At 39.2% G+C, this 27,745-nt stretch overlaps 1 protein-coding gene across 2 annotated transcripts; it reads left to right on the top strand.

The window, feature by feature from the left end:
• The first annotated feature begins 1,156 nt into the window (after positions 1-1,156).
• atp2a2b (ATPase sarcoplasmic/endoplasmic reticulum Ca2+ transporting 2b) lies at positions 1,157-27,745 on the top strand. Of its 2 annotated transcripts, XM_044173821.1 has the most exons (24): positions 1,157-1,878; positions 2,186-2,203; positions 2,327-2,409; positions 4,346-4,450; positions 7,496-7,634; positions 15,019-15,099; positions 16,218-16,303; positions 16,839-16,994; positions 17,163-17,304; positions 17,567-17,733; positions 20,036-20,124; positions 20,354-20,456; positions 20,626-20,757; positions 20,902-21,021; positions 21,351-21,569; positions 21,715-21,838; positions 22,038-22,249; positions 22,464-22,684; positions 22,826-23,028; positions 23,312-23,397; positions 23,512-23,645; positions 23,905-24,022; positions 24,234-24,354; positions 26,665-27,745. In XM_044173821.1, exons 1-24 carry the CDS (start codon positions 1,761-1,763, stop codon positions 26,676-26,678), a joined length of 2,991 nt encoding a protein of 996 aa, XP_044029756.1. In that variant the 5' UTR covers positions 1,157-1,760; the 3' UTR covers positions 26,679-27,745. The 2 variants fall into 2 exon arrangements, with proteins under 2 accessions (XP_044029756.1, XP_044029755.1); XM_044173820.1 differs by lacking the exon at positions 26,665-27,745 and having other exon boundaries at positions 1,158-1,878; positions 24,234-25,994.

Here is a 27,745-nt window from a genome sequence, read left to right as displayed (position 1 = left end):
TACCTATTACCAGGCCTCGTGCTTGCAGCATTCATTAGGGGGAAGTATGGATTTTTTAACATACATCTAAACTTGTGTTCTCATTTACCTGCAATTCTCACTCAAAATAGAACAGAAGATTGAAGAATGTTTCACAGTAGTGAACAAAGTATAAATTATTAAGTGGAACGGTGGAGAAATAAGAAACTCACTTATATGAACAAGACATTTGGGAGTAGAACAGAACAGAACAGTGGGTTTTGGTCAGTAACATCAGAAAACTGGTCATTATTGGTGATGAAATGTGGTGAAATATAATAATCTAAGATTATTTATCAGTCTGTTACTGAGCACATAAACTACATATGTGAAAAAACATACATTTTGTTTTGATTATAGAATCTACAGAGAGGAATCTCCATTCTTCAATTGTATATAGACCATAGAAGAGATTGAAATTGACATGAAAAAGACATGAAACAAGTTAACTATTTACATTGCCAGGGGTGTTATACTACAGTCTTATGATCAACTAAAATGTAGGCGGCTTGGATTGCTTTTTGGCTATAAAATGTACATATAGTATTGCTGTAACATTTAAATTAATTTGTAAAAAGTTATATAATTGGAATTTGACCATTTTGCTTTGTGGATGTCATACTTTCATCTCTAAAGCATTACCAAGTGTCAGTGTCACAAAGTTCTCTATATCCGTCCAAAGTATCTTGGAGTAATACAGGGAAAGAAAAGCCTACAAGTGTTCCTTGACCAGTCCATAAAAATCACAACTGTAGTCAGTCTACATACATTTTATATCTTTCAAGCACATTTTTCACATGATCTATTATCATATTCCTTGACCTTGTTTGTAATACAGTGTTTATCACAAATGTGTGTATTTGTATTTTTGTGTATTTCATTGATAAGACCAAAACAGAAAACATATTCTTGAGTTTGTCTCTGGTAAGTCTGTTATTACATTGTTAATTTCCCCCAAAACATATTATTAAATTAAACACATAAGCGTACTGTGGCTTGGGTGGTATTTGGAAATTGTGTAGAAAATATAAATACATAAATATAATGTGAACTGTCTTTATGAAACCACACACGCACACTATATCCATGACACACACACACACAGGGACAGCGTCGTGGACAGAGAAAGAGAGAGAGTAGGATTTCCGGTGTCTCCAACCAATGAGCTGATTCCACATGCGGACACTGAACACCGCATTCGACGCACGCGAGAGCTGCAGCGGACGAACGCGATTGGTGCAGATAAGGACGATAGAGATTCCGCACCACAGAAGCAGTGGTCGAAGGGAGCCGAGCTGCAACTTAAGCACATGTTTAAAACATCTATTTGAACAGAATTATTCTGGAATTCGCCGTTTCAAAAGAAGAGGAAGGTATTAAAACATCCAATTGAGACTGCGACGTTGATATGAATAATTCGGTCTCACGGGAACGCTAGCGGAGCACAGCCGGCGAATTCAAGCGGAGCCATAGGAGCCCAACAGTTAGCTAGCTGTAGCCTGTTAGCTATCCGTTAGCTAAGGAGCCGCTAACTCGTCCACTCTCGCAAGACACCTGTACGCTGCGCTGTCTTGTTGTATAGCTAATTAACCGGTAACAGTCAACACCGTGGTGTGCTCTTAATATTTTCAAGTATTTTTGTTTTAAGTGCCGGGGTGACATCAATAGAGGAGAGAACCGTGACAGATTGAGGTTGGGACCAACAGTGCGAAACAAACGTTGTCCTCAAGTGGCCGTTCACCATGGACAACGCACACACAAAGACGGTTGAAGAAGTTTACAGCTTTTTTAACGTGAATGAAAGCACAGGTCTGAGTTTAGAGCAAGTGAAGAAACAACGGGAACGATATGGACCAAACGGTAAGGAGCTGGTTAACATCAGTTTGTTCAAAAACAATCATGTCATGTATGGCCAATGGCTCCCGGTTTGTAACGGGCGACATGCCGAACATAAAAAGAGGTTGTTGACGTCACTATCTGTATGTTGAAATACTGGCAACCATCACTTCTGTGACTCAGTAAACATATCATCTTCCATTGTACTGTGTATCTTTGTAATTTTGCGTCAGTGCTGCTACAGCAGTATGCTATTGTATATCAAGTACTGACATTTAATTAACTGCTTGTCCATCTCTCTTGTCTGCGGTCTGAATGGGATGATCTGCAGAATTGCCAGCTGAGGAGGGTGAGTGTACCTTTTTATATAAATGCAAGGAGTCACCTGTATATGATTTGAATCTCTCATTCTTAATTTTTCAATGAAAGGGAAACATTGGCATTTTTTTTAAATGTAACTCTTGTTTTCTAGGTAAATCCCTTTGGGAACTAGTGGTTGAACAGTTTGAAGACTTGCTTGTGAGGATCCTTTTACTTGCTGCCTGCATATCCTTTGTAAGTATAACACACATGTTTTGTTAACTGTACAGGTTGTTTGTTTAGTGTTCATTCAGCCAGTATGGGCCAGATAGAGCTGTCTTAGTTAAATAAATTCAGTTGCTCAAATTTGACTTGTGTACAGCCAAGTGCTATACCTCCTGTACGATGTTATCAGGAGTAGTGGTAGTCAAAGTCTGTGAGCAGGTAGTGACACTCATAAGGGCAACTCAAGATAAAGTTGAGTAAAGATAGGGTATTTTAGTGCTAAAGTAGTGAGAGGGTAATTCACGCTGAGATCTTTACAAGGGACTGCTTTGTTTCCACCAAGAATATTCAGTGTTTTGGGGGGAATCAAATAGTAAAACATGACATTCTGTCAGTTGAACACTATGTTCATCTCCACCACCAACTTTGTTTTCACCCTTTCAGTTATGAGTTCAGTGGGTTTTTTATTTTCTCAGCACAGCTCAGTCATCCTACGAAGTGTATATAGTCCTTCTCTGATTAATTCAGTGCAGATCACCGCTTAGCAAGAATGCTGTACAAAGTGAAGAAGAAGGGCGCCCAGATTCTGTTGACACAACCCAGATGACCATTTTTTTTTTCATGATTCTGTCTTAAGGTATTATGTCAGTGCATACATGCTTTTGCTCTTGAAGCAAATCATAAGTCATTGCAGCCTTTTTGAGCCTGTTGTTTCATAAAGATTATTATCGCATCAATAGTCAAGAAGTCCATAGTTTAAAAAGAAACACTGATATGTTGTTAATCTGGGAACAGATAGTAATGTCACTTGATTATGTGGCACGTTTTTGGAATGAGCAGTGTGCTTTGAGTTTGGCTGTTAAAGAGAGAAAGCGACAGACATCTGAGAAGTCCATAATTGAGTTTCCTGGCATTAACGTGCCGCTACACTCTAGCATGTTGCCTAAAACTCTCAACATTACTTTGATGTCCAGTATTCATGTTGTTATCATGAATATAACATGACGGTTCCATAAATGGACAGACATAACTTGTGATGCTTGTGTTCTTGTCACCATGACTGGCAGTGCCCAGTGTAGTTTGTGTGACACAGTGTTAGGTGAACTATCCTGTGGCCTCTTTCTACTAGGATTGACTATTGGCCTACTGGATGAGAACATCATCCGTCACCAAGGCATGACGATGACAGCTCGCTATGGTTACAAAGCTTATAAATCATTGCCTGTAGTATGCAGCTCGCTCTCAATCACACAAGCACATGCAGACACATTTACATGTATTTCAGCATGACAAAATTTAGACTACAAAGTTGTATACAAACATTTGTTAGACATTATATTAAGTTGCTCAGGAACTGAAAGGTGCAAAATTGTTTAATAGACACTTGATAGAATTGAAATTGACGTCTGATTGGCCATGCTTAAATAGGTTGGAGTAGAAGTTAGGGGGGCCGTTGGCATTTCGTTTGACACACTTAACTCCTGGCACAGATTCTAAAAGAGGAGAAAGTGGTTACTACACTCAGTCTCTGTGACATGACTTTCTAACACACTTGGCCCAGTTTGCAATACTGGCAGAAGCTGGCTCGATATTTATTATGAATTATTAAATGATTGTTAGATACTTAAAATCATTGTGCCAAATATGTAAAAGTCAAAGTGGGGTTCTGGCACAACTTCGCCTACTAGCAAAGTGCGTGGAACGTGAAAATCCCAAAACAAACCTGATCAGAATCGGGTTTATTGCCAAGTAGGTTTTCACATTTGAATTATTTTTTTGGTGCATAAGATAAAAGATTTACTGCAAAAATCAAGAATCACAAATATAAAATAGTGTTTCTTTGGGGGTGCAGGTAATGTTATTCCGTAATGTCTACAATGGTCTCAGTATCTCACACTTAAGTATTAATTGTTTCTTTTGGTATGTTTAATTATTGTTAATTTCTTTTTCTCTGTTTTGTGTGTAGGCCCTGGCCTGGTTTGAAGATGGAGAAGAAACCGTAACAGCCTTCGTGGAGCCTTTTGTTATACTCCTTATCCTCATAGCAAATGCCATTGTAGGAGTCTGGCAGGTAAGCATATTACATTTACAAATCTACCTTAGTATGGGTTATTAAAAACTTGTCTTCTTGAGCCAAATGTTTATGTACTGTTATGAGTACTCAAATAGTTACCTTGAAAGTTGAGACAACGACTTCTTTTTGCCAATTTAAAATGATGACCTAACAGTGGATAGTTAGGTGAGCTTTGCTTATGAAGTAACTTTTCTCATGAGGATTTGTCCAAATGTACTAAATAGGAGTGATGGCAGATGGTGTCACTTTAATGCTGGGAAGATGAAGAGTGGTGGAATTTTGCTACCTGACTCTGCCCTGCCAGTTGTTCCTCATATCAAACTTATGTTATGATAATAGCTCAATAGCTGGAGCAAAAACCGAAGACACGTCTCAAAAACTTGACAGATTTTGCTTAAAAGCATGATATCACAGAAAGAAAATGTGCGCCTCTTCCACGTTGATAGTCACCAAATGTGTATTGAATGTACAAGTTTAATATGAGTCTTACTGAAGGAGGAAACTAATGCCATGGAAAGAAACATGGAATGGAAAAGCTTATAATTCAATTTTTATCATTAAAGACAGAAATTCGAAATATAACATTGCCCATTCAGCTCAAGGATACAGCACACATCCTATTGGACTCTCATGGTAAACACTCACCAATCTCATACACTTCTCCTTACTTGATATATTCCGGTCCTCATTCATTAACTTACCCTTTTAGAGAAACGCTAGCTCTTACCCTTTCACTGAGCAAGGCGGCATTAACCCATTTCTTTATTTTCACTTTTTCGAGTGCCCCTTACCCCTTGAAACAGGGTTACAAGGAGTACTGGTTGAAATATTCCCCTTTGAAATGCAACAACTCTTCAAGACCCTAATACGTCATCAGTAGTCTCCGATGGCATTATAAACAGACGTGACAAGTTTATTGCCCGGACATCTCACAATGCCATCTTCAGCTGTGGTGATTTCTCTTGCATCTCACTGCTGGACTTGAGTTAAATTTTGGGCGTCATATGCCATCAAAAGGGGGAAATGCGACATGTAAATATGTGAAAATGTGGCACTGTCATGCACAAATCAGTCCTAAAACAATGGTATAACATTACCTATTTTGTTAGAGACATGAGCATACTAACGACACACACAACTAGCGAAAAAAAAAAAAAAAAAAAAAAAAAAAAAATTATAAAGAAAATGTTTAAACAACATTAAACTAAGATGATCCGATATTTATAATTTTTAAATCTTAATTTATGAAGAAAATACATAATTTGTGATTTTCTTTTGTTTCCTGTGAACAATTTGCCGCCATCTTGACAATGATGCGCAAGGCATTGTGGGAGATTTTTCGTAACACTCTGTTAGAAGTGTCCCTCTGTAAAACCTCAGTTGAGGGCCATATAGCCCTAGCACTTCGCCCTTCCCCTCGATCTCAACAAGAATCGGGACACCCTACCCCTACACATGAATGCGCAAAATGGAGGGGTAGGGCTAAGTGCTAGGGGAAAGGTATGTGTTGGGATTGGCCCTTAGTCCTCAAGAGTAAAACTATAAAACAAAATAAGTTGTTTTTAAATACCACTTATGAGGAGGTATTTTTATGTCTTTGTGTTTATATGTGCCTGCCGAGTCTTGGCTTTCCCCCAGGATTTACAGTGTCCGTTCGTTTGAGAAGCAGTATTGATTTGTCAACATACACCTTAATTATAGACAGGAAGCAAAGGTAGCAACAGTCGTGGATGGAGGCATTCATCAGGACACACAGGAAAAACGAATTATCTTTTTATTTTTTCACTGGCACCCTTTCTGATCAAATTCAGAATTTCCCAGAAAACAGCATGTTCCCCTGGAGTCAGTAATGATAGACAGATACACTGACACTCCATACACTACATCCCTTAGATTTTTCACTAGATTCTTGCTTGTTTCACACACACTAGCTAACTTTAAGAAAGACCTTGCATGCCCCATACAGATTTATAACAACAAGTAGGGGAACCCCTGAATTATAATCTGTGGATAACGTCTTCCCCTGAGGTCAGTGGTATTTTTCAGCATTTTTCTTACTCTTGTTATAGATCAAAAGGGTGTTTCTGCTTGCGCAAATGTCTCCTGGGATAAATGTCTAAAACTCATTTGAAGAACAATCCCCATGATTGTAAATCACAACACAGCATACTTGGTCAAAGAAGACCAAGCAGAGATCCACCCAACCTACCAGGTTGCTGGAGTGTATTGTAAATGAAATTCTCGATGAAGGTTCTGCTGAGGCTTGTGTAAATGCACAGTTGTGAAGTGGCTGATATAAAGTGGAATAAAGTAGAAGTGGAGGAGGCTGTATCTGCTGTTTTCTGTCGTTAGTGATATGTCCCTACCTGTTCTGAAATTAAGATTATAATCTAATCTTAAAGCCTCACCTTTACTGGCAGCCATTTTAATGGCTCTGTGTCCCTGTTACTATCCCTTACAAAAGACCATAATTTGTGCGCTGTCTTGCCATGTCTCGTTGAGAGCTGCCTGCCTGCCTGCCAGGCTGGGCGCTGCCACTAAACTATCCAATCTGAGAGTAATCTGTCAGACAAGTCAGCCCTAACAGAAAAGGGCAAGTGAAGAATGATTAGGAAGGAACTGAGCAGGCAGGAACGGAACATTTGGGGAAACTGTAGTAAGAATGCCATTGTAGTCAAAAAGTTCCATAGTTAGGGTAACTCTAAGGTGTGTTGTTTCATATCTGAAAAGAACCATGTGACCAAGGCAAAAGTTCACTTTTTAAATTTTTTTCATCCTTTTACAACATGTCCCAGTGTTTAAATAATTCTGCTCCACTGTCTATCCTAGACTGCTGGTCATGTGTTTATTTTTTATTTGTCACTTTGCTTATGTAAAGATTAGATTCTCATCAGTCCATTTTGATTAATAGCACTCTAACTGAAACAGCATATCTGAGAGGTTGCTTTGTTTCCATCTCCCTTTTCATCCAGTTTTTGTGACATGCTTGGTGTTTGTGTGAAAATTACGCTAACATTTTTTCCTCCTATTTCTACTGTTCAGGAGCGAAATGCAGAAAACGCCATTGAAGCACTTAAGGAGTATGAGCCAGAGATGGGGAAGGTGTACCGCCAGGATAGGAAGAGTGTCCAGAGAATCAAGGCCAGGGACATTGTGCCCGGGGACATTGTGGAGGTGGCGGGTAAGATTAAAGTATTAAGCTTTGTTTATGTTTGAGGCGCCCCAGTAGCTCACCTGGTAGAGCTTGTACCATGTATCAAGGCCGCATGTCATCTCTTTTTTCACCCCTTTCTTACATGTCTCTCTCTACTGTGTCTATCAAAATAAAGCATAAATGCCAAAAAACAACAACTTTGTTTATCCTCGATGCAGTGTCTCTGTCGGGGAGGGTGCGTTCGCCAAAAGTGATGTCATTGCGCCTCTTGCATAATGCTCGTAGGCTTCACAAGTCGTCGCAGTGGATGGTCAGGCACCTCCCTAATTTTAGAGACTGGTCAGCCACTGAGCAGGGCATTTTATTTCAAGATGGACTAGTTCAAAGGTAGATTGTCTGAACAGGTACGCCTGTATAGACATCTCAATCTTCGTTGAGAGACCAAAAGGACAGTCAGATGGCCTTACATTCATGGAAAGAGAGAGCCACCACACTTGGAAAGGAAGAGGCGTTTTATCAGAGGGTGTGGAAGAACATGAGTGATCGCTTTGACAAAGCCAAAAAAAGGAGATGGATGCAATGGAGAACATGTTGAGCATAAAAGTTGTAGGCATGCATTCTAACGGCTGAAATACATTGGGCAAGACATTTGTAGGTTGCAAACTACAGATAATCTGCATGTTGGCCAAAGAGTTTAGCATGGTATCATGTAATTTATAGCAGTAAGAAATGTGTTTTGATTTATTCATGTTGGCCTTTTTTCTAACAGAAGAGAGCAAAGTTTTTTTTAATTGGTTGGTCTGTATTAGTATCTGTCTTAAAGTTGATTATGAATGAGTCACCTGACCAGTTTTTAAATTTCTGATTAGTTAACGTAAAAACTTTGCAGAAAAGATTACTCTCTGATCAAGCTTGACAAATATGCTCCATTTGTTTCATCTAATAAGTCAGTGATGTGCAGCATATCATTTTTTTGTTTGTTTTTTTAATTAAAAAAAATAAATAGGGGATGAATCTGTGGCTGTAATTCAACACACAGATGCTATTGGTGACTGTAAGAGATGTACGGATAACATTGGTCATCAATTCTGTAAACATCAACAGTGTTATGACGTACACTTTACAGTTTTAAACACACACACACACAGCTGATCTCTAATTCTGTTCATCCCCCTCAATTTCAGAATAATGGTAGTACCGAGTAAAGCAGTTATGCAATACAAGAGCAGAGGTCCAATCTGTTCTTCAACATCTTCTTTTCTTGGCTAACCTCAACTTGGATAGGGCCACATATGTTTCTTTTGCGTCACTGCTCCTTATTTCTCTTGTTTTCTGTGGTTTCTTACTGATTAGTCTTTCTCAGTGGGCCTCTTTTCTGTCTTTTCTCTGTTTGTGTTAATTACGTAGCTTCCCATAAAAGACTTCTCCACATTAGTGGAGTAGGGTCACAGAAAAGATGTCTTTACTGTCTGTTTATAATCTTGTCAGAAGCTAAAAGAAAGGGTTGTGGATTTACTCAGTGTGGTTCCAGTGTCTTTCAACGCTGTATTACCCTTTGTGGGACAAATTTGTATTTAAATAACTACTTTAGTCTAACTTGAGTGTGCGAAAATGATTGTTAATTCTCATACTGACTTGTTTTTTTATAAGTGCGGAATTGATTTGTTAATTTTAGATAAAGTTGTCTTGTATAATAGTACACTTTTTCTTTTTTTTAAATAAAGACTTTAGACATCAGTTGGGTCAAAACCATAATCAGCACTTTTATAATTGCCTGACATAACATCATGGCTTATAGTGACTGTAACTTTTTACTGCAGCTGCTGCATATCGCGGGAATATCTGTTTTCTCAAACATGAAATTAAATCTGACCTGCCTCCAACAAATGACAATGAATGATAGAATAAAACCACTCTTAAATAAAAAGAGAGAGAGAGAGAGAATTGTATGTCCAATTTCCATTTTCAGCTTATTGGTTACTGAAAAGGAAGGTTGGACCTACTGTGCTTCGGTCTGCTCTACAAGTTCCAAAACACCAGTGTCTGTATATAGCGTTTACAATATTGGAGCTAGCACTCAAGTTTAGTTAAGCATCACAAAATACTGTACAGTAATGATACAGCAAAATGTAATGACTATAAAAATAATCTCATGCAATGGAGGTGGCCTGCCTAACATGACATAACATTTACTGTACTATGGTATAACTTTGCAGCATCATTGATGTGCCAAGTCATACTTCATAATGGCTTAGAATCAACTAATGTGAGCACTTTGAGATTAAGTAAAAACAAATGTAAAGCACTAAACGATTAACGTATGCTTGGCTAAATACAGAATATTTTTTGCTTTTATCTTTTTATTAAAAAGACTCAAAGTACCTAGTCATATATGCCAGTTTGATTTTTGGCAGCCTCTATCTGCTCAAAATACGGTGGTTGTTGTTGTTTTTTTGCATTCAATATTTTTTTATTAAATATTTATTTTCTTACTCTAATAATATAACCACAGTTAGACAAGAATTGCAATTGAAATCAGAATCAACTAAATTTGATTATCAATAACAGTACCCAACCCTACTGTCATGTTCCTGATACCAGATTCAGCTCAGCTGTACAATGTCAGTGATCATGTGACCCATATAGCCTCCTCATCTTGTTCCTATCTATCAGGAGTAGATCTCAGGAATGTCTTCTGAAACATGTTTTTCCTACAGTGACTGCTTACTTGTCACAGTTCATTGTTTTGCTGCAGTATGAATTGGGTATCATTGACAGTCACAGTTTGCTTTTGTCTTTCTGGGCAGAGCATCACATGACACACCTGCCTCCTTTTGCATCAGTGGCATACTTCTGAGCTGTCAGCTTAATGGGAAAGGATCTAGCTAGCACCAGTCACCTAATGCAGTCACCTCTCAGAGAAAATATTTTTAGACAAGATGTCAATATGGTGGCCTTTGGTGCATTCTGATTCTACTATATTTAAGCAAAATTTTAATTACTGTTACTGTTTTAATTACTGAATTTAGCTATAGCTAACCTATAGCCAGCCTAATTCACATTTTAGGTGTACATTAAAATTGTGTTCAGTGAGCACAGGACACAGTGGGCTGTTTTACACTTGTAGACACTAGCAGTCAAAAAACATTGTCAACGGGGTTTCCTGTAACTGCTTATAGGGGAAGTGGGCTACTTCTGCTGACTTACGGACCCCTTTGTGAACACCAAAAGAAATACACTTTTATTGGCAGCATTGAGCGCATCACTGGGCAGCAGCACTTTTGACTGTGAGTGGGGTAGAAATTCTGCATAAGCTTGGAATTTAAATGGACCTAAATTATGGAATTCCCCCAAGCAGTGCCCATATCAGTGTAGGTTATCTTTTTGTCACTTAATGTATTACACCAATATGAAATGTCTTGAACTGTTGTTGATAAGTTCACCTTCCCTCTTATGTTCGTATGTTCAACGTTCATACGATACAAACATTTCTGAGCATTCAATGTCAGAAAGGGTTGCTTTACATAACTAGCCATGCAGGACCATAAGAAGTATGACAGTAAGGTGTCATGGTTAAGGTAAACCTTTGTGTGCTCTGAAGTTTCTTGCAAAAGCCAGTTCAGTTTTAGATTTTACTCTTTTTTTCTTTTTTTTTTCACATCACCTCATTTTACAGGGAGGGTTCTTAGCTTTCCTAGTTGTCTTCAGTTATGCTTTCAATTTCTGGCTTGTGTTGCCCACATCATAGTGACTCACTGTCCCTCAGTTGAGTTTGTTCTCTGGAGTATTGCAAGGTTTCATTAAAAACCGTAAGCAAGTCTACTGGTTTTATTTACTGCCAGCACTCTGCTGAGGCAACAGTGACAATTCTTTACTTCTTTGCTCTCTTTTGTTTTACCTAGCATTTCCTTATTGGACAAGAGGTTCTTAGTCTGTTGCCAAAGTGATGACCTTGACCCTTGTAGCAACAACATCCTGTGCATAAGGAATAAAATGTCCTTTCTTTCCCACTTTCTTTCTCTCCGCAGATTCTTTCTTGCTGGCTGTATGTAACTCGGATATGTGAGACTGATCACCTCTGTTCTTCCTGGCTTGTGGTTTATCTTAACCACAGTCTGATGGCAGTGTTCACCATTAATGTTGTCCTGCCCTAGGTGGGAGGAGACAGCAAGGCAGGATGTCACGTTTAGAAATGTTAGCTTCAATTTGATAAATAATTTGTGCTCCAGATGGCCACATGGCCAGATTACCTCTCTTGTGTTTAAGAGTGTAGGATAGTCTGTCTATTGTCATCATCCAAGCTCTTTTTTTCTGCCCATCCTCTGCTGACTGTCTATTCCACTTGTCCATGCTCTTAGTTTTTTTCCCTTTGCCTCTCACATGTTCAAGGTGTTGCTCCATTATTGGAACACACAGAATATGATATGGAATGCACAGTGTCATGTGTGTTTGTGTAAGTTAAGGTTTGGTCTTGGGATTTTTCCATTCATAAGAGAAGTGGAAGAGTCCCTTGAGTGCTGGAGGACCTCATGAAAGGTCCCAGAAGGCTGCAAGCCTACGTGCTAGCACATCAGGGAGCCCCAGTCACTGGGAGAGCAAATATACTCCCTTAAGGCCTTTAAAGTTTCACTGGACCCCCCATGATGCATAGTTGGGTGCTGTGTAATCTGCTCTGTAATTCAAATCCAGAGACTTTGTTATATTTTTATGGTTGTTTTCTGCAACATTTCCTAAGTGTCAAGACTTATACTATCAGTCACATGGGTTAGGGGTGTCGACCATGGTTAGTATAAGGGAGGAAAGGGGGGATACAGACCCTTGATAGGGTATGAAAACGACGCTGATGGGGTATTATCACTCAAGTGTATGCAGACTGGCATTTGTACCTCACTCTAGGCAACATATAGCACAGATAAAATCATTTGTTCACATGGGAGAAAGAGAGGTCCCTATCCCAGAGGCTGACCACTCTTTCCCAGAAAAATAAGCTAAAAAAAGAGCATGTGATGTAAGATGAAAGGAAAGATAGCTGTTTCACTCTTGAGTTGAAACAGCTGCAAATTTTGGGTCACTGCAGCAAATTTCTGTAGGTAATTGCAAAATAACTATTAATTTTGTGCCAAAATGACTTGTAGCAACAACAATAAACAGTAACTGTAAGTTCAGAGACATTGATAATTGCAGCTTATGCTTATTTATCTAATTAATTATTATTGACCAATGCATGATTTCCTCTTTGAACTGTAATAGGTTAATTATTCCCTGGAGAAATAGGTTTGTCATGACAGTGAACTTGTTGGAAATTTAATATTACCAGCATACCTATGTTTGTTATTGATAAGGGTTTCATTTAAAAGGCCTGAGTAATGAATAGATCTTATGCCTTCTTCCTGCCAAACTATTCTCATTGCCTGTGAAAGTGGGCTATTCTAATTGCTGTGACCTTATTCCTAGTATACACCAATGGGTTTTAAATAGGAGTGTTTCTCTATTACTTCAAGGTAGGAGGTTTTCTAATTAGTGGCTTTTTGTAGGAACCTTCCCACAGGCTTTGGGTCTTAAATATTTCCATTAACTGCAGTTGCTCATCTCCTTTGTGTCCTCCCTCATGCTATGCTTGTTCATCTCTATCACCATCTCCTGTCAGTTAAGAGGGATCTAGTTTGAAAGCAGGCAGGTGATGATGAAGTGGTTTTGATAGCCTCTAATCAAGTGAAGGACCAAATTTGGTAGTGCAACTGGTACAGTGCAGAAGTATTATCACTCACCATGAACTCAGCATTACAACAGGTTGTGCATTTTGGATTATTGGTATAGTGTAAGCAAGATGTGAAACAATGCAGTGATGTGTTTGTTCTATTAGTTACTTCTTGAGTAGAATTTCCTCACTTCAGTCTCTGTATTAGTGGCTTTTAAATCTGTCACAAACTCATGAGAATGGTGGCAATGAATGAACAGTCTGCATGCAAGGACACGTCACACTGTTTGTATTTCAACTCAGATGACGAAGAGCGGATTCTCCTTGTTTTAAAGCAGAAGTTTTTATCATTCCCCCTCCTCCTCATCCAGCAGTACATTAGCAACTGATCAAAATAGTTTTCCCATTTTTGGACGTGTGTTTTGCACGACTCCTCTAATCCCTCTTCCCATTCTCTCCTCCTTTCCCCTCTCTTCCTCTCGACTCAGAAGGGCACTACAGAGGCCCAAGGGTTGGTTTACATGTCTATCACTACTGTCCACAGAGGGATCTCTTGCTTTATATTTTGTCTTTACCTTCATCTTTTCAAGCTGCGTGATGTCTTACTGTAAGCTGAAAGTAATATTTCACTTTTATGCAACAGTGGCATTGTGCTTAAGAATTTCATTAAAACATCAGCCATCAATTTTGGGTGCTATGGGGACCTTTAGCTGGCCCGTGGCCTTACTGTAATAGTTCAGTATTATACAAGGAACATAATAGGTACTTTAATAAGACTTTAATATACTTAAGACTCTTTTTTTAAAAACACTGTCTCAGGTTAGATTTTTTTTTTTTTTATTCTTCATCATGGATCTGACCTTTTTTAAGAGATAATATATTGTATGTTCGTAATTCCAGTCCCATTCCATAGATGTGCTTTGTAATGGTAAACTCAAAAAAAAAATATCACTTGAAAGCAGATGTGCATCTTAATGCAGAACAAGGTCTAACTTTTACATACTTCTTCAATCAAACCAAAAAGCTGACTGGTTCATTATCAGATGCACTATTTATCTGCCCAGATCAGACCCAAACTGCATGTGAAATCCTACAAACGAGTCAAACTGTTGATACCCTTCTAAGCAAAACTAATAAATGTCTGGCTTTAATGTTACTTATCTGCTTTCTGCAGAGGAAACACTTGTTTAGAATTTGGTGTGTATTTACATTTTACATTTGTTTTACTGGGGATTGTTAAAGCCAGTGTTAGTGGAAAGAATGCAGCAATCTATTTGTGTCCTGTGTAGGAGAAGAGTGGAACATTAATTATTTTTCAATGCGTGACTTTCCCTCAGCCTTTGTCCAACAAATAACTTGAGTTTGATTATTTTATTACTCCCAAGGACCATGCGTTGGGGTAACACAGCAGTTGATTTTATTTCCAAGACTTTAGTGTATGTGTGTGGTAATTTTTGTTTGTTTATTGCATTTATCTTAAAGTATTTTCTCTTTTCATGATAAAATGCTCTAATTTAAGAGTTGTCTTTTTACATGTAGGACATTTACATGACTGAATACGGTATTTCATCAAATCTGAACACCACTCATCTGCTTTTATTGCTTGTATTGTACAAAGTATCCATCCACCTGTAGTCAATGCCATTTACAGATGCTTTTAAATTGTGAAGAGGTACTTAAGAGTCTCCTGTGCTTTGTTGTTTCTGTCCACAGTTGGTGATAAAGTGCCTGCAGACATCAGGCTGTCTTCCATCAAGTCAACCACACTGAGGGTAGACCAATCAATTCTTACAGGTAAAACAATTTCTAAATTGTTTAGCCCCTTTTTGTCTCTGTTCATGTTTGTGTCTCTGCCCTCACCCATTGCTCTTGATTATACATTTTGTATGTTTCCTGTATAGTAGGGATGCCCAGATCAATCGGACGTGGATGAAAAGCTGAGCAATTTGTGATTCTGAGCAATTTAATTATAATGACTTCATGAACAAAACTTTAGTCAAAATATAAGACAGTGTTGTGTGGTTCATTTGAATTTCAAGGACTTTTTAAGCACTTTGTTAAAAAAGGGGCAATTTTCAAGGTATTCCAGTATTTGATTTTTTAATACTACTATACTAGCTGCTATAAAACACAAACGATCGGTATATGGCTCATAGACGATATGCAATCGGTATCGGCGGCAAAAAATGTGATCGGGGCGTCCTCACAGTATAGCTAACATATATGTAGACATGCATTACTTGTACATAATTTCTTGGCCTGCCTTTGCAACCGACTCACCTCTTTTGACCAAGCCAGACACGGAACAAGAATAAACAATTTCCTCCTCTTTTTGACGCACATGCCCTCATTACACTGTTGTCATGGCTGCTCAATCAATGCCAAAACAAGTGGAGGAAAAGAAAAGTAAATGGATGAATCTGTGGATGGATAATTGGACAGCGATGTAGATGTAAAAGATTAGAAGGGGAGAATATTCAGGGATGTATAATGGACGAGAGAAGAGATTTATGTGAATTAAGTCCTTAAGGCTCCTGTCTTGCTTTGCTGCCTTAATTGGTAGCAAATTCCATGGGATATTTTAGTGTTTCAGCTATTTTTCTCCTTGCTTCCTTTCCCCATTCATGGCCATACTGCTTTTCAAATGCTCCCTGCCTCACTCTATCAGAACAGTACAGACCTTGCACACTTAATTACACGCACAGACACACACAGTGCAAGCACACATCACATATGGGTTTTGAAAGGCAGTGGCAGTGCAGTATTTGATAATTGTCAGGCCTGCTCAGTCAGCTGCAAAGCGTCTTCCACACATCTGCCCAAAGTATCAACCAAGCATCACAACTAACTTTGGTCTCCTGCGTAGAAACTCTCACTGCTGCCCTCCTTCATATCGTTTCCTTTTCCTGCAGGAGAGTCAGTGTCTGTGATCAAACACACTGACCCGGTGCCTGACCCACGTGCTGTCAACCAGGACAAGAAGAACATGCTCTTTTCTGTGAGTGACTCACAAGGACCATTTTAGTCTGTTCAGTATTATTTTACACTAAGTCTGACTACACTTATGAAGGTAACAATGTTCTGCTGTCATCCTCCTCTTCATCCTCTTTATTGTTGTTTTTTTTATCTCACCATCCCTCTTCACATCCACTTTTTTTTATTTGAGAGTGACAGCACTTTAGGGAAATATTGAGTTATCTATTTATATCTCTACTTGTTCTGTCTTGTACATGCAAGAGAACATACAATCAGAGTGCATGTCTGAACAGCTAAAGAGTTCACTCATTCCATTCCGTTCATATTTGCTTTCATAGTAGCTTCCATTATTTCTACAATTTGTTTAGGAAAGTGAAGTATTGACTCTTGCTGCATGTTGACACTTATTGCAAGTTGAATCTCCTCTCTGTGTCTTTGTGACACATGTCTCAGAATAGTTGTTAAACTAGTTTTACCCCTATGCCCAGAAGCTGTGTATGTGTAATATGTTTTGTTTTCTACTGTCTTTTCTACTGCTTTTCACAACTCCTCCACAGGGGACCAACATTGCAGCTGGTAAAGCTGTTGGTGTGGTGGTGGCCACAGGTGGTAACACAGAGATTGGCAAAATCCGAGATGAGATGGCATCAACAGAGCAGGAGCGCACACCACTGCAGCAGAAGCTGGATGAGTTCGGACAGCAGCTATCCAAGGTAATTTGTTAAGCTACCTTATCCTCTCACACTGTTGTTTTTTGCCTTTTTGTATTTTACAACTTCAGCTATTTCTGTTTCAAATTGTATAATGTTTATTTCATTTATGATTAATTGATTGCTATTAATATGATCTTTTAAATTTATACTAATGTTGTATAATTCAAGGTTATCACACTGATCTGCATTGCTGTCTGGATGATCAATATTGGACATTTCAATGATCCTGTCCATGGAGGCTCCTGGATCCGAGGCGCTGTCTACTACTTCAAGATTGCTGTGGCTCTGGCAGTTGCTGCTATCCCTGAGGGTAAGCTGGAGAGCTTCACACGTGCAGCCATGTCCTTGACATGCTTGAGTGCTGAGAGGTTCCAGTGCTGTGCTTTATGGGATGTTTTTTAATGCTTCATGATACAGGGACAAATAATGAGTATTTCATCACTTAGTAAATAACGAGTAAATAAATTAATATAAATGGCTGTCTCCATTTCTTTCTGTAACCGTTTATCTCCTCTCCCGTATGTCTTAATCCTCTTCTTTCCCTCTGTGGTTCTGTTGCCATTTGTCTCCAGGTCTGCCTGCTGTCATCACTACTTGCCTGGCTTTAGGAACACGTCGCATGGCCAAGAAGAATGCCATTGTCCGCAGTTTGCCCTCAGTGGAGACCCTTGGCTGTACGTCTGTCATCTGCTCTGACAAGACTGGCACGCTGACCACCAATCAGATGTCTGTGTGCAGGGTAAGAGATGGGTGAACAGTGGCAGAGACAAAGAGAAGAAACCTGAAACCTCTACTATCAGCAAAAGATTGATAGTGGATGTTTATCTAATTTAAAGGCACAAGTCTAAGGTTTCCTGTGCATTAAATGTGAATCAGAAATCTTATAGTTACTCCATGATTTCCCATATTTACCTCACAGGCCATCTGTTGCTATTGAAGGCAGTCATTTAAAGTTGGCTCAGTAACCTTCAATAGTCAGCTCAGCTAAAATTCCTGCCAGCAAAGTGATAAATGAGCACACAGTGACAGGACATGCTCAGTGTGTCTCACTGGATGAGTTGATTTGAAAGTTAATTGCGGATGGGGCAAGTGAGTGAAATTAGTGTTATTTTTGTACCTTTTTAGAATAGGATTGCAGAAGTGACAGACCATAATATTTAAACAGAAGATGCAGTGGGACCTTTGGAACTGAAGATGTCAGTGATTAAACTGAGTGATCCATCTCTTTCTGGACCCTGACCTAATTTTTGGTACCAAAATATGGCATAGTATGGCATACACATGGTGTCGGCCCAATGTGTCACCGATGGCAGTGTAGGGGTGACGAGGTCTGCAGTGCATAGGGAGTTGGTCATTTTAAACTAGAAGAAAAATGGGAGAAAAGTCAAAAAATAAGTAGAATTTTAAAACAGTTGCCATACATGGAAAGAGCAAGCACTGCTTTTCTGACATCTGAGAACTGTTTTTAAGTGTAAACATTTCACTGAGCAATAAAGCAACCCTTTTTGCTGATGGTAGGGATTTATTGAGCACTAAGCACTGCTGACGTTGAATGGCTAATAGCGGATAATGAAGGATTTAGTTGTACACAGGCAGAGATGAAATAACACTCAAAAGTACATGTGTATATATTTTCTTATTTTCTTCTTTAAAACTTTAGGCTATATGAACTATTATCTATTTACAATTTACTGTCTATTTTAGTCTTACGAAGTGTGCATGATTTCCCCTTTAGCGTCATTTGTTCCCTCTTGCTCCGTCCATCTATCTTTTTCAGTGCTATTCCTCAGCCCTTTATCTTGTAGGTTGTCTGTTTCTCTCCTCCTTTCTTCCCTCCTCACTCCCCCCTTCTTTTTCAGGCAGCATGCTGATCAGTATGCAGTAGTTAGTCACTTGCAGTAGAGTTGCATAACTGACCTTGTGTTGAAAGATTTTCTGTCTGCCCCCTGTCTGTCTCTTCTTGCCTTGCTCATCCTGCACAATTTCAAAGTCAAAACTATGTAACTATGCAATTTTGAAAGGCCTCATATTGGAAACCATAGGATGCTATTCCTGGCTATTTGACAGTCACCACCCCTGTCCGAATAGGGTAGTAATAAAATTGAATTCCCTACTTGCTCTGTTTTGGGTCGGACCGCCACTGACATCACTGCTTTTTGTAGTCTTGTGAGTGCCTGAGGGAAGTGCAGCCGTAATGCCAGCTCATCATTTTATTCGGATATCTCTATTTTCATCCCCCATGTATCTCTGTCCTGCCCCTCTCGATTTTGGGCAAATGTAGTGCTTTGTATGTAAGAATGTGTTATGTATGAGTGAATGCGTACCCTTTACACCTATAGTAGTAGTTCTGGTGTTGTCTAACTCAAAACCTCTATGCTTCGCTTTTTTTCCCCCTCTGATTTGGCCTTGGTTGCTGATATCAAAATATCCCTGTCTTGGAAAAATCAACAGCCTCTTACATTTGGACGGGGAATAAAATATTAATATGATATGGCTATTTTTTGTGGTTAAACATTCCTTCATTGTACTTTCAATTGAAAACAGTTTGAATTAATTTTATGAAGACCTTCAATAAACCAGACTCCTTACCCAAAGATGTGGATACTCAAGGTCAAACTATTTCCGTCTTAAAGTGATCGACTTTTATGCAGTATATTCATGTAGTGTGACTGCAGAGAGGAATTTTGTGTCTGCCTTGCTGTAAGATGACATTTATGGACCCTCCCCATCAGAGTGCTCAGTGTCTGCTTTGGCTCAGCATTTCATTATTATTCTCTGTTCTATGTTCTAGTGGACTCATGATGTGAAATTTTTTGCTGTGGATGTTAGTCTGCTGCCACCTGCTGGATACAGTGTCCATCCGAATCTCAGCTTTTTTCTGTCCATCTTTTCTTTTTGGCGTTTATACCTAAATATATGATGGAATGGATACAGAACTTAAAATGTGGCACAGAAATATTGTTGAAATTCTCAATTGTGTCGGATGATTTGTGTAAGTATTAAGTACTAATAGCTTGTCTCTATAATGTTTGTGTTTCTAGATGTTTATCATTGATCGGGCAGAGGGGAATCACTGTTCGTTAAAGGAATTCACTATTACTGGCTCCACATATGCCCCGGATGGAGAAGTGTGAGTATTCAGTCTCATACGCCAGTGATGATAATGTATCTATAACAATAAATCCATTTCACACTACTTGGAGGGGATCCTTCTAAGCTAAGGTGAAAATGTATTTTTGATTTACACCATGTGGGTCTCAAGATGTTACAAATACAAACGCTTTTCCCCCCTTGTTTTTCATAAAGTCTGCACAATTAGCTCATTTGTTACTTCCTGTCTACATCTGTGTTTTGTTTAGGTTCAATGACGGCAAACCAGTCAGATGTTCCCAGTATGATGCCTTGGTGGAGCTGGCCTCTATCTGTGCTCTGTGTAATGATTCCTCATTGGACTATAATGAGGTTGGTTGTGAATCGTTTTTTGCATGTTAACTGGCACATAATCTTTCAGCCCCATTGTGGCTCAGTTGATAATCCCTTACATGTTTTTTGTGACAATTTCTGCTGAAGGTTGACCATGTGGTTTTCCATTTTTCTGTGTGTGTGTGTGTGTGTGTATGTGTGTGTCCAGACCAAAGGTGTGTATGAGAAGGTGGGTGAGGCCACAGAGACGGCTCTCACATGCCTGGTGGAGAAGATGAACGTGTTTGATACAGATGTTAAAGGCCTGTCCAAGATCGAGAGAGCCAACGCCTGTAATTCTGTATGCAACCTTCAGTTCTTCACTCATTCCCTTACATGTTTTTGCACTTTTCTATACTTTATTCAAATAAGATGAAACAAACTAAATGCAGAAAAACTAAAACTGTTAAAAGGCAATTGCATTTGTGTTTTATCATATCTTTAGGTGATCAAGCAGCTGATGAAGAAAGAGTTTACCTTGGAATTTTCCAGAGACAGGAAGTCCATGTCTGTGTACTGCACTCCTAATAAGGCCCGTTCCTCTGTTGGCAAGATGTTTGTAAAGGTAAGAAATAGACAAATTGAGAATTACTGTATGGTTTGAATTGTCCAAGTCTTTGACATAAGAACATGACATTACTGGTGTTACTAGATATTGCCGACCAGCTTTTTTTCTGGATATCTATCCATGCTATTAAAATAAATGCCTTACATTAACTTGAAAGTACTATAATGATCATGTTAGAGTGAGTCTTTATCATTAAAGGATAACTGAACATTGGTTTCCTACAAATGTTACTAAATAAAAAGTTTTACTTATTGAAAATGTTTCTCTTAGAAACTGTTTTGTCCTTTCATTTGCATCCTCATTCTCTTGTCTGTGTCTTCTCATAGGGTGCCCCTGAGGGAGTGATTGACAGGTGCACACACATCCGTGTAGGCAGTGACAAGGTGCCCTTGACGCCTGGCATCAAGGAAAAACTAATGTCTGTGATCAGGGAATATGGAACTGGCAGAGACACCCTGCGCTGTCTGGCTCTGGCCACCCGAGACAGCCACATGAACAAAGACGACCTGGCGTTAGAGGACTCCACCCGCTTTATTGAATACGAGGTGAGAGCTGGGACAAATTGATACAGTCGCTGGATTCACCTGAAGCTTTTGTCTCGCTTTTGGTTTCTAGGTTCCTTTTCAGGTGTGACATTGTTGCAGTTATAAGTGTTCTGAATGTTGCATCTATTTTTCTTTTATCATCCAGACTGATCTGACATTTGTTGGCTGTGTGGGCATGCTGGATCCTCCCAGGGCAGAGGTGGCAGCCTCTATTAGACTCTGCCGTCTTGCAGGCATCCGAGTAATTATGATCACTGGAGACAACAAGGGTACGTAGAGAGAGTCACATCTGCTTAGAGATAAAATTTGACAAATGATTTGTCATTTGTCAAATTGTATAACTTTTTTTACACTGTTCATTCTAATATGCAAGAGAACATTCTAGTACAATACACACAAGGAAAATGATCTCAAATACTACATTTCAGCAATCCTTAAGAAGTAAATGTGCTATCATTTGTATCTTAGGGACGGCAGTGGCTATCTGCAGACGTATTGGTATTTTTGGAGAGGACGATGATGTTTCTAGCATGGCATACACTGGCCGAGAGTTTGACGATCTGTCACCTGCTGCACAAAGAGAAGCTGTGGTCAAGGCCCGCTGCTTTGCCCGTGTTGAGCCTTCACATAAATCTAAGATTGTTGAGTTTCTGCAGTCCTATGATGAGATTACAGCCATGGTAAGAAAAAAAGGACTGATAAAATGTTACTATCTACCTGTTAGTTTACTCTGTTTGAATATGCTCTTGATGCACAGTTCCCTCCAAAACTAAATAAAATGAGATTCAGTGATCTCCAAGTGGAAACTTTATTATACACAGTAAAATACTGAAATCCATTCTAAAATTTGGTGTCCTTAATAATTTCCTGCCCTATTTTTCACTCTCCATTCAGACTGGTGATGGAGTAAACGACGCTCCTGCTCTAAAGAAGGCTGAAATTGGTATTGCCATGGGTTCAGGCACAGCTGTGGCCAAGACCGCTTCTGAGATGGTGCTGGCTGATGACAACTTTTCCACCATTGTAGCTGCAGTTGAGGAAGGCAGAGCCATTTATAACAACATGAAACAGTTCATCAGATACCTCATCTCTTCAAATGTGGGCGAAGTTGTCTGGTAAGGATGACACAATCCATTCCCTGTACAACTAAAGCCCTCTGAAAAACAAAAACACACACATCATACCTTAACTTCACACAATTATTATTATTATTTTTAACTCTTTCTTAATCATAATCATGCTTCTTTTGTGTGTAGCATCTTCCTGACTGCAGCTCTGGGCTTCCCTGAAGCCCTTATCCCTGTCCAGCTGCTCTGGGTCAACCTGGTGACTGATGGTTTGCCTGCCACTGCTTTAGGATTCAACCCACCAGACTTGGACATCATGAGCAAGCCGCCACGCAACGCCCGTGAGCCGCTCATCTCCGGATGGCTCTTCTTCAGATACCTAGCCATTGGATGTAAGTGGTTGCTGCATGTGACACTCTTGAGTAGTGTTTCTATTATTCACATGTGGACTCAACAGCTCTTTATTGCTGGTACAAAAGTGTTGGAAGAAAACTTTGGGAAGCATCAACCACCAGCGTGTGGTTTTATGTCCTGGAAGTACCACCTAATCAGTGCAAAAGCTAGTAGTAAATAGAAAACGCTTACATCTAATTATAGTTTGCCTTCGTCTTGGATTTAAGTAACCAGGCATCTGTGTCATTATATGAGTGACGTCTTTTTGGTTTGCTTCACCAGGTTATGTGGGTGCTGCTACTGTTGGTGCTGCTGCCTGGTGGTTTGTTGCTGCTGAGGATGGTCCCAGGATCACCTTTTACCAGCTGGTATGAATTACAGCCAAGCAACTACTATCACGCTAAAAACGCTCTTCAACACATAAACTTAATTTAATCTGCTATAAGCTTTAATCTGTTATTTTAATCTCCCACTCCTTATAGAGCCACTTCCTGCAGTGTGGTCCAGAGAATCCAGACTTCCAGGATCTGGACTGTAAGGTGTTTGAGTCCCCTTATCCCATGACCATGGCCCTGTCGGTGCTGGTCACCATTGAGATGTGCAATGCCTTGAACAGGTTAGTTTGAGCAAGGCATCTTCCCAGCTGTTATTACCAATAAATTAGCAGGTCATTAGGTCTTTTAGTCATTTTTTTCCCCCAGATAATGCTCTCTGTGACCAATTGTTCCACTTTCACACACAAACCCTGTGTTTTATATTGGGTAATAAACACACATTGCAGTATTTCATTATTTATTTTATTTAAGTACTGCCTCTTAAGTCATGGAGTGAGTTTTTAACAAACATGTCCATTTGTCTTTGTTTTTGTGGCTCAGTGTGTCAGAGAACCAGTCCCTGCTGAGGATGCCTCCCTGGGAGAACGTGTGGCTGCTGGGAGCCATCTGCCTCTCCATGTCCCTTCACTTCCTCATCCTCTATGTGGAGCCTCTTCCAGTGAGAAATATTTCTTTTTAGTGTCACACGTAGAATGTGATACTGTGAAATGAGGTTCACACAGAACAAAAGTAATGTTGTCATGATGCAAGAGTTATTTATTCTGCTGTCAAATATGAAGCTAAAATGGTCTGCTGTCTCTGAAAACTGGAATGTGTTACCATGCAGACTGAACAGCAGTTTGACGTTTGTCTTGTGTATTTCTTTTCAGATCATCTTCCAGATCACCCCTCTAAACCTGATACAATGGCTGATGGTGCTCAAGATCTCACTGCCTGTCATTCTACTGGACGAGTTTCTCAAGTTTGCCGCCAGGAACTACCTGGAGCCCGGTAAAGAGCTGGAGAAGCCTGCCGGCTCCAAAGGCTGCTGCCTATCTGCATGTATGGAGGGCATCTCCTGGCCCTTTGTGGCCGTTTCCCTCCCCTTGGTCCTCTGGATCTACAGCTCCGACACTAACATGGCCGACATGTTCTGGTCCTGATTGACTTGAGCACAACCTCGACTTCCCCCCCCACCACCACCACCATCACTTCCCTCTTTCCTCTCCCCTCTCCCTCTTCCCTCTCTGCCTTCCTACATGTGCATAGCTAGCGAGTGTGTGTGTTCGTAGAGTTAGTGTGTGTACTTGTGTGTGCCTACCGTGTGTGTATGAGAAGGACCAACTTTAACACATGAAACGTAACAAATAATATCAGTTGTTAACATTGAGAAGTCTCCTGGTTTGAGTTGGGATAGGATTTGAGAATGGGTGAGGCTTTAAATGCTTGTTCGAGTGTTAGATCATCACTCCTGTAGCTGTGGGCTTTGTTGCTGGTTTGAAAGAAAAGATACTGTTGCTGTTTATTTTTTCTTCTTAATGTCAATATTGCCTTTAAGGTTTATATTTTTAATGATTTTGGGAACATAATTTGTCTCATGTCACTACAGTTGCAACAGCAAATTGTTTTGTTTAGCTCCCCCCTTTGTGAAAAGAAAATTCAAGATATCAGAAATCCATTGATCTGTACAGAGATAAAATTTTATGCAACTTTTTTTTTTTTTATGGCTTTGTAAATTTTTTGACCAGCGTGGCTTAGACATTCCGCCTTGATTTCTTTTCTAATGTTTACCATTGTGTCTTCAGTATAAACTCAGAACTCTTTCAGAGAGGACAAGCTCCGTGTGGCAGATGAGGACGGGGAAAGGTTTGGGAGTGAACGTTTGAATGCTCCGCTTAAATAAAAGAGGGAAAAAAAAATCCTGAAAAACAAAAGCCGCATGTCCTGTGAACAAGCATGAATTGTATGTGGTTTCTCATTTCTAATTTAATTGTGTGTGTCCCCCAATGTTAGAGTATAAATTAACTTCATGGATGTAATTGTTTTTTTTTTTTGTTTTTTTTACTATAATGATTTGAAAATAAGCCAGTTTTTCTGCACTGGGCAGAGCACAGCTACCTCAATATGATAAAGATTTGTTTGGTTTTTTTTGTTTGGTTTTTTTTTTTTTTTGCTCATCTCTAGATGCTTTTCCTAAGCGGTCTTGCTAAAGCGTAACATTTGAGGTGTGCCCCTATTTGCTTGTGCAGAAAACAGAACAAAATTTTCCTTCCCTATAACATTTTTAAAGGATATATATTGTTTGTATTGATTTTTGACATTAACTTTATTTGTGTCTTGCATTGGAGACAGAACTGAGTGGGGATGATGTAATTACCATCTCCATTGCGTTTGATTCAAAGGACCGTAATGTAAAAGTCTTACGAAAAAAAAAATACTAATACAGAAAGTACTCCAAATTAACGTGGATTGCAAATAAGGACCCAAAATGTTGTTTTTTTACTTAAAGGAAAAATACACTCATAAACCCTTTGAATCAAAGTGTTTTCTGTCTTTATTTAATACTAGGCCAATGGTTATCAACATTATTCATATCCAATGTTTTTTGTATGTGCATATTATACTTGAATACAGATCATTTCAAACATGAATGCTTCAGTTTCCTTGGCACAATATGACGAGCAGGAGATATTCACAACACAGAGAAACAGATCTTGTGTATATTTGACTCTTAGAGGCTTTAATATTTAGAGGTCTTAGTTTGTGCTGGGTTTACCATACTTTGTGGTAGTGTTGGATTAGAGCCCATACAGTCAACTGCACTTATCTTAGACCACTGAAGCATAGTTTTGTATGAAAATTTCCACCTGTGAGAAAACCCCATCTAAAGCATGTTTTTTCGGTAGAAGCCTGGGTTTGTTTGCACTGTGTGTTTGTGTTCCACTTAACAACTGTGTGCTTTTCCTCCTCAATGCCTTCCATTGGCTCCCATGTCACTAGAGTGAGTATCCATTTGCTTATTTCACACACTGGTAAATACAAGTTCACTACAATAGATTCTAATAAAACAAGAGGACAGCAGGGACTGTTTCAGAGAAACACTCCCTGAAACAGATTAAGCGTTGATGTTGACCACATGCCACTATTGTGAATGTCACTCTGTGCTATTCTTTTCACCTTTCTGACACGTGCTTATATTCACAAAACCAATAACTACTCTTGATGCTGCCGTAGAAAAATTGTACAATTTTAAAATGTAAATTGGTCATGAAAGTTTTAAATAGTGTTATGTACTAATGTAGTTTTTCTCTCCCTTTTTAGGTTGGCTCTCATAAAAGCTTTGCAAAATTCTAAGAGTGGTCTCAGAGGCTGGAGTCGTCCGGCCGTCCAGTTTGTGTGCTCACTCTAACTTCACACACCTCAGACACCATGATGACCAGCAGTGTGTGTACCCTTGCACAGACTAAAAAGGACATGCTTTTGCAGTAATACGACTAAAATACACAAGGGTATACTTAAGTGGTTGGGCAGGAAACACAGCTCCCTTTGCAACAGGACCACACACACACACACACACACACACACACACACACACACACACACACACTTCTTAACACACTTATACCTCTGTGTGCAGATGCTATATCAATATGACATTATTCCAGTTTTGTGTGCAGGGAAGTTCTCAACACCCTCAACTTTCCTCCTTGCATGAAGAACTTATTTTCCAACTTCCATGGTAGCTTGTCACGTAGAGAACCTTCAAAACACTGGGTTGAATGGTCTTAGCTGTACATCAGTGTACAAAACATTCATGCATGCGTTTCAGCTGTATGTAGGCTTTGCATTTTATATTTATAGATTCTAATGTATAATACTCAAATGACATTAAGATGGTTTTAAGATGGATATATCGCAGATATTAGGAAATCACTGTTTGTATTGTAACGGTTTGGGTTATTTTCACAATATTAGACATTTAGAAATGACTCATGCTGAGCTTCACTGTGCTCTACTTTGAGTTTTTACCTTTCATTTTTCCCTTTTGGTAACTACTGTAGGCCGATCACTGATCCATTTACTTTGATGAGTTAGTCCTTTGCAATTAGGACAACAGACTTACACTTTGATTCATTGGTAATCCTGCAGTACAGCAATGTTCTCCTATTTTCTTATAGCCTCTGCATTATTATTATTATTGTTATTGTTATCATGTATCCTTATCAACTGCTGTAAAACTGTGATCTAATGTGAGGGGGCAGTGCAGCCCCCTCAGTGACACCTGGTCGAAGAACAATATTAACCATATGTAAAAAGACGATCATTACTGATGACTAATAATGATTGTACATGCATTACTGAGGTTTTGGTTTCAGGTAAATAAAACAATATAGTATTTGAA

The sequence above is a fragment of the Siniperca chuatsi genome, linkage group LG18 (genome assembly GCF_020085105.1).
Source record: "Siniperca chuatsi isolate FFG_IHB_CAS linkage group LG18, ASM2008510v1, whole genome shotgun sequence".
In the NCBI taxonomy this organism is placed as follows: domain Eukaryota; kingdom Metazoa; phylum Chordata; class Actinopteri; order Centrarchiformes; family Sinipercidae; genus Siniperca; species Siniperca chuatsi.
Note: the sequence above shows the minus strand (reverse complement) of the source record. Positions and strands in the feature narration are given on the sequence as shown.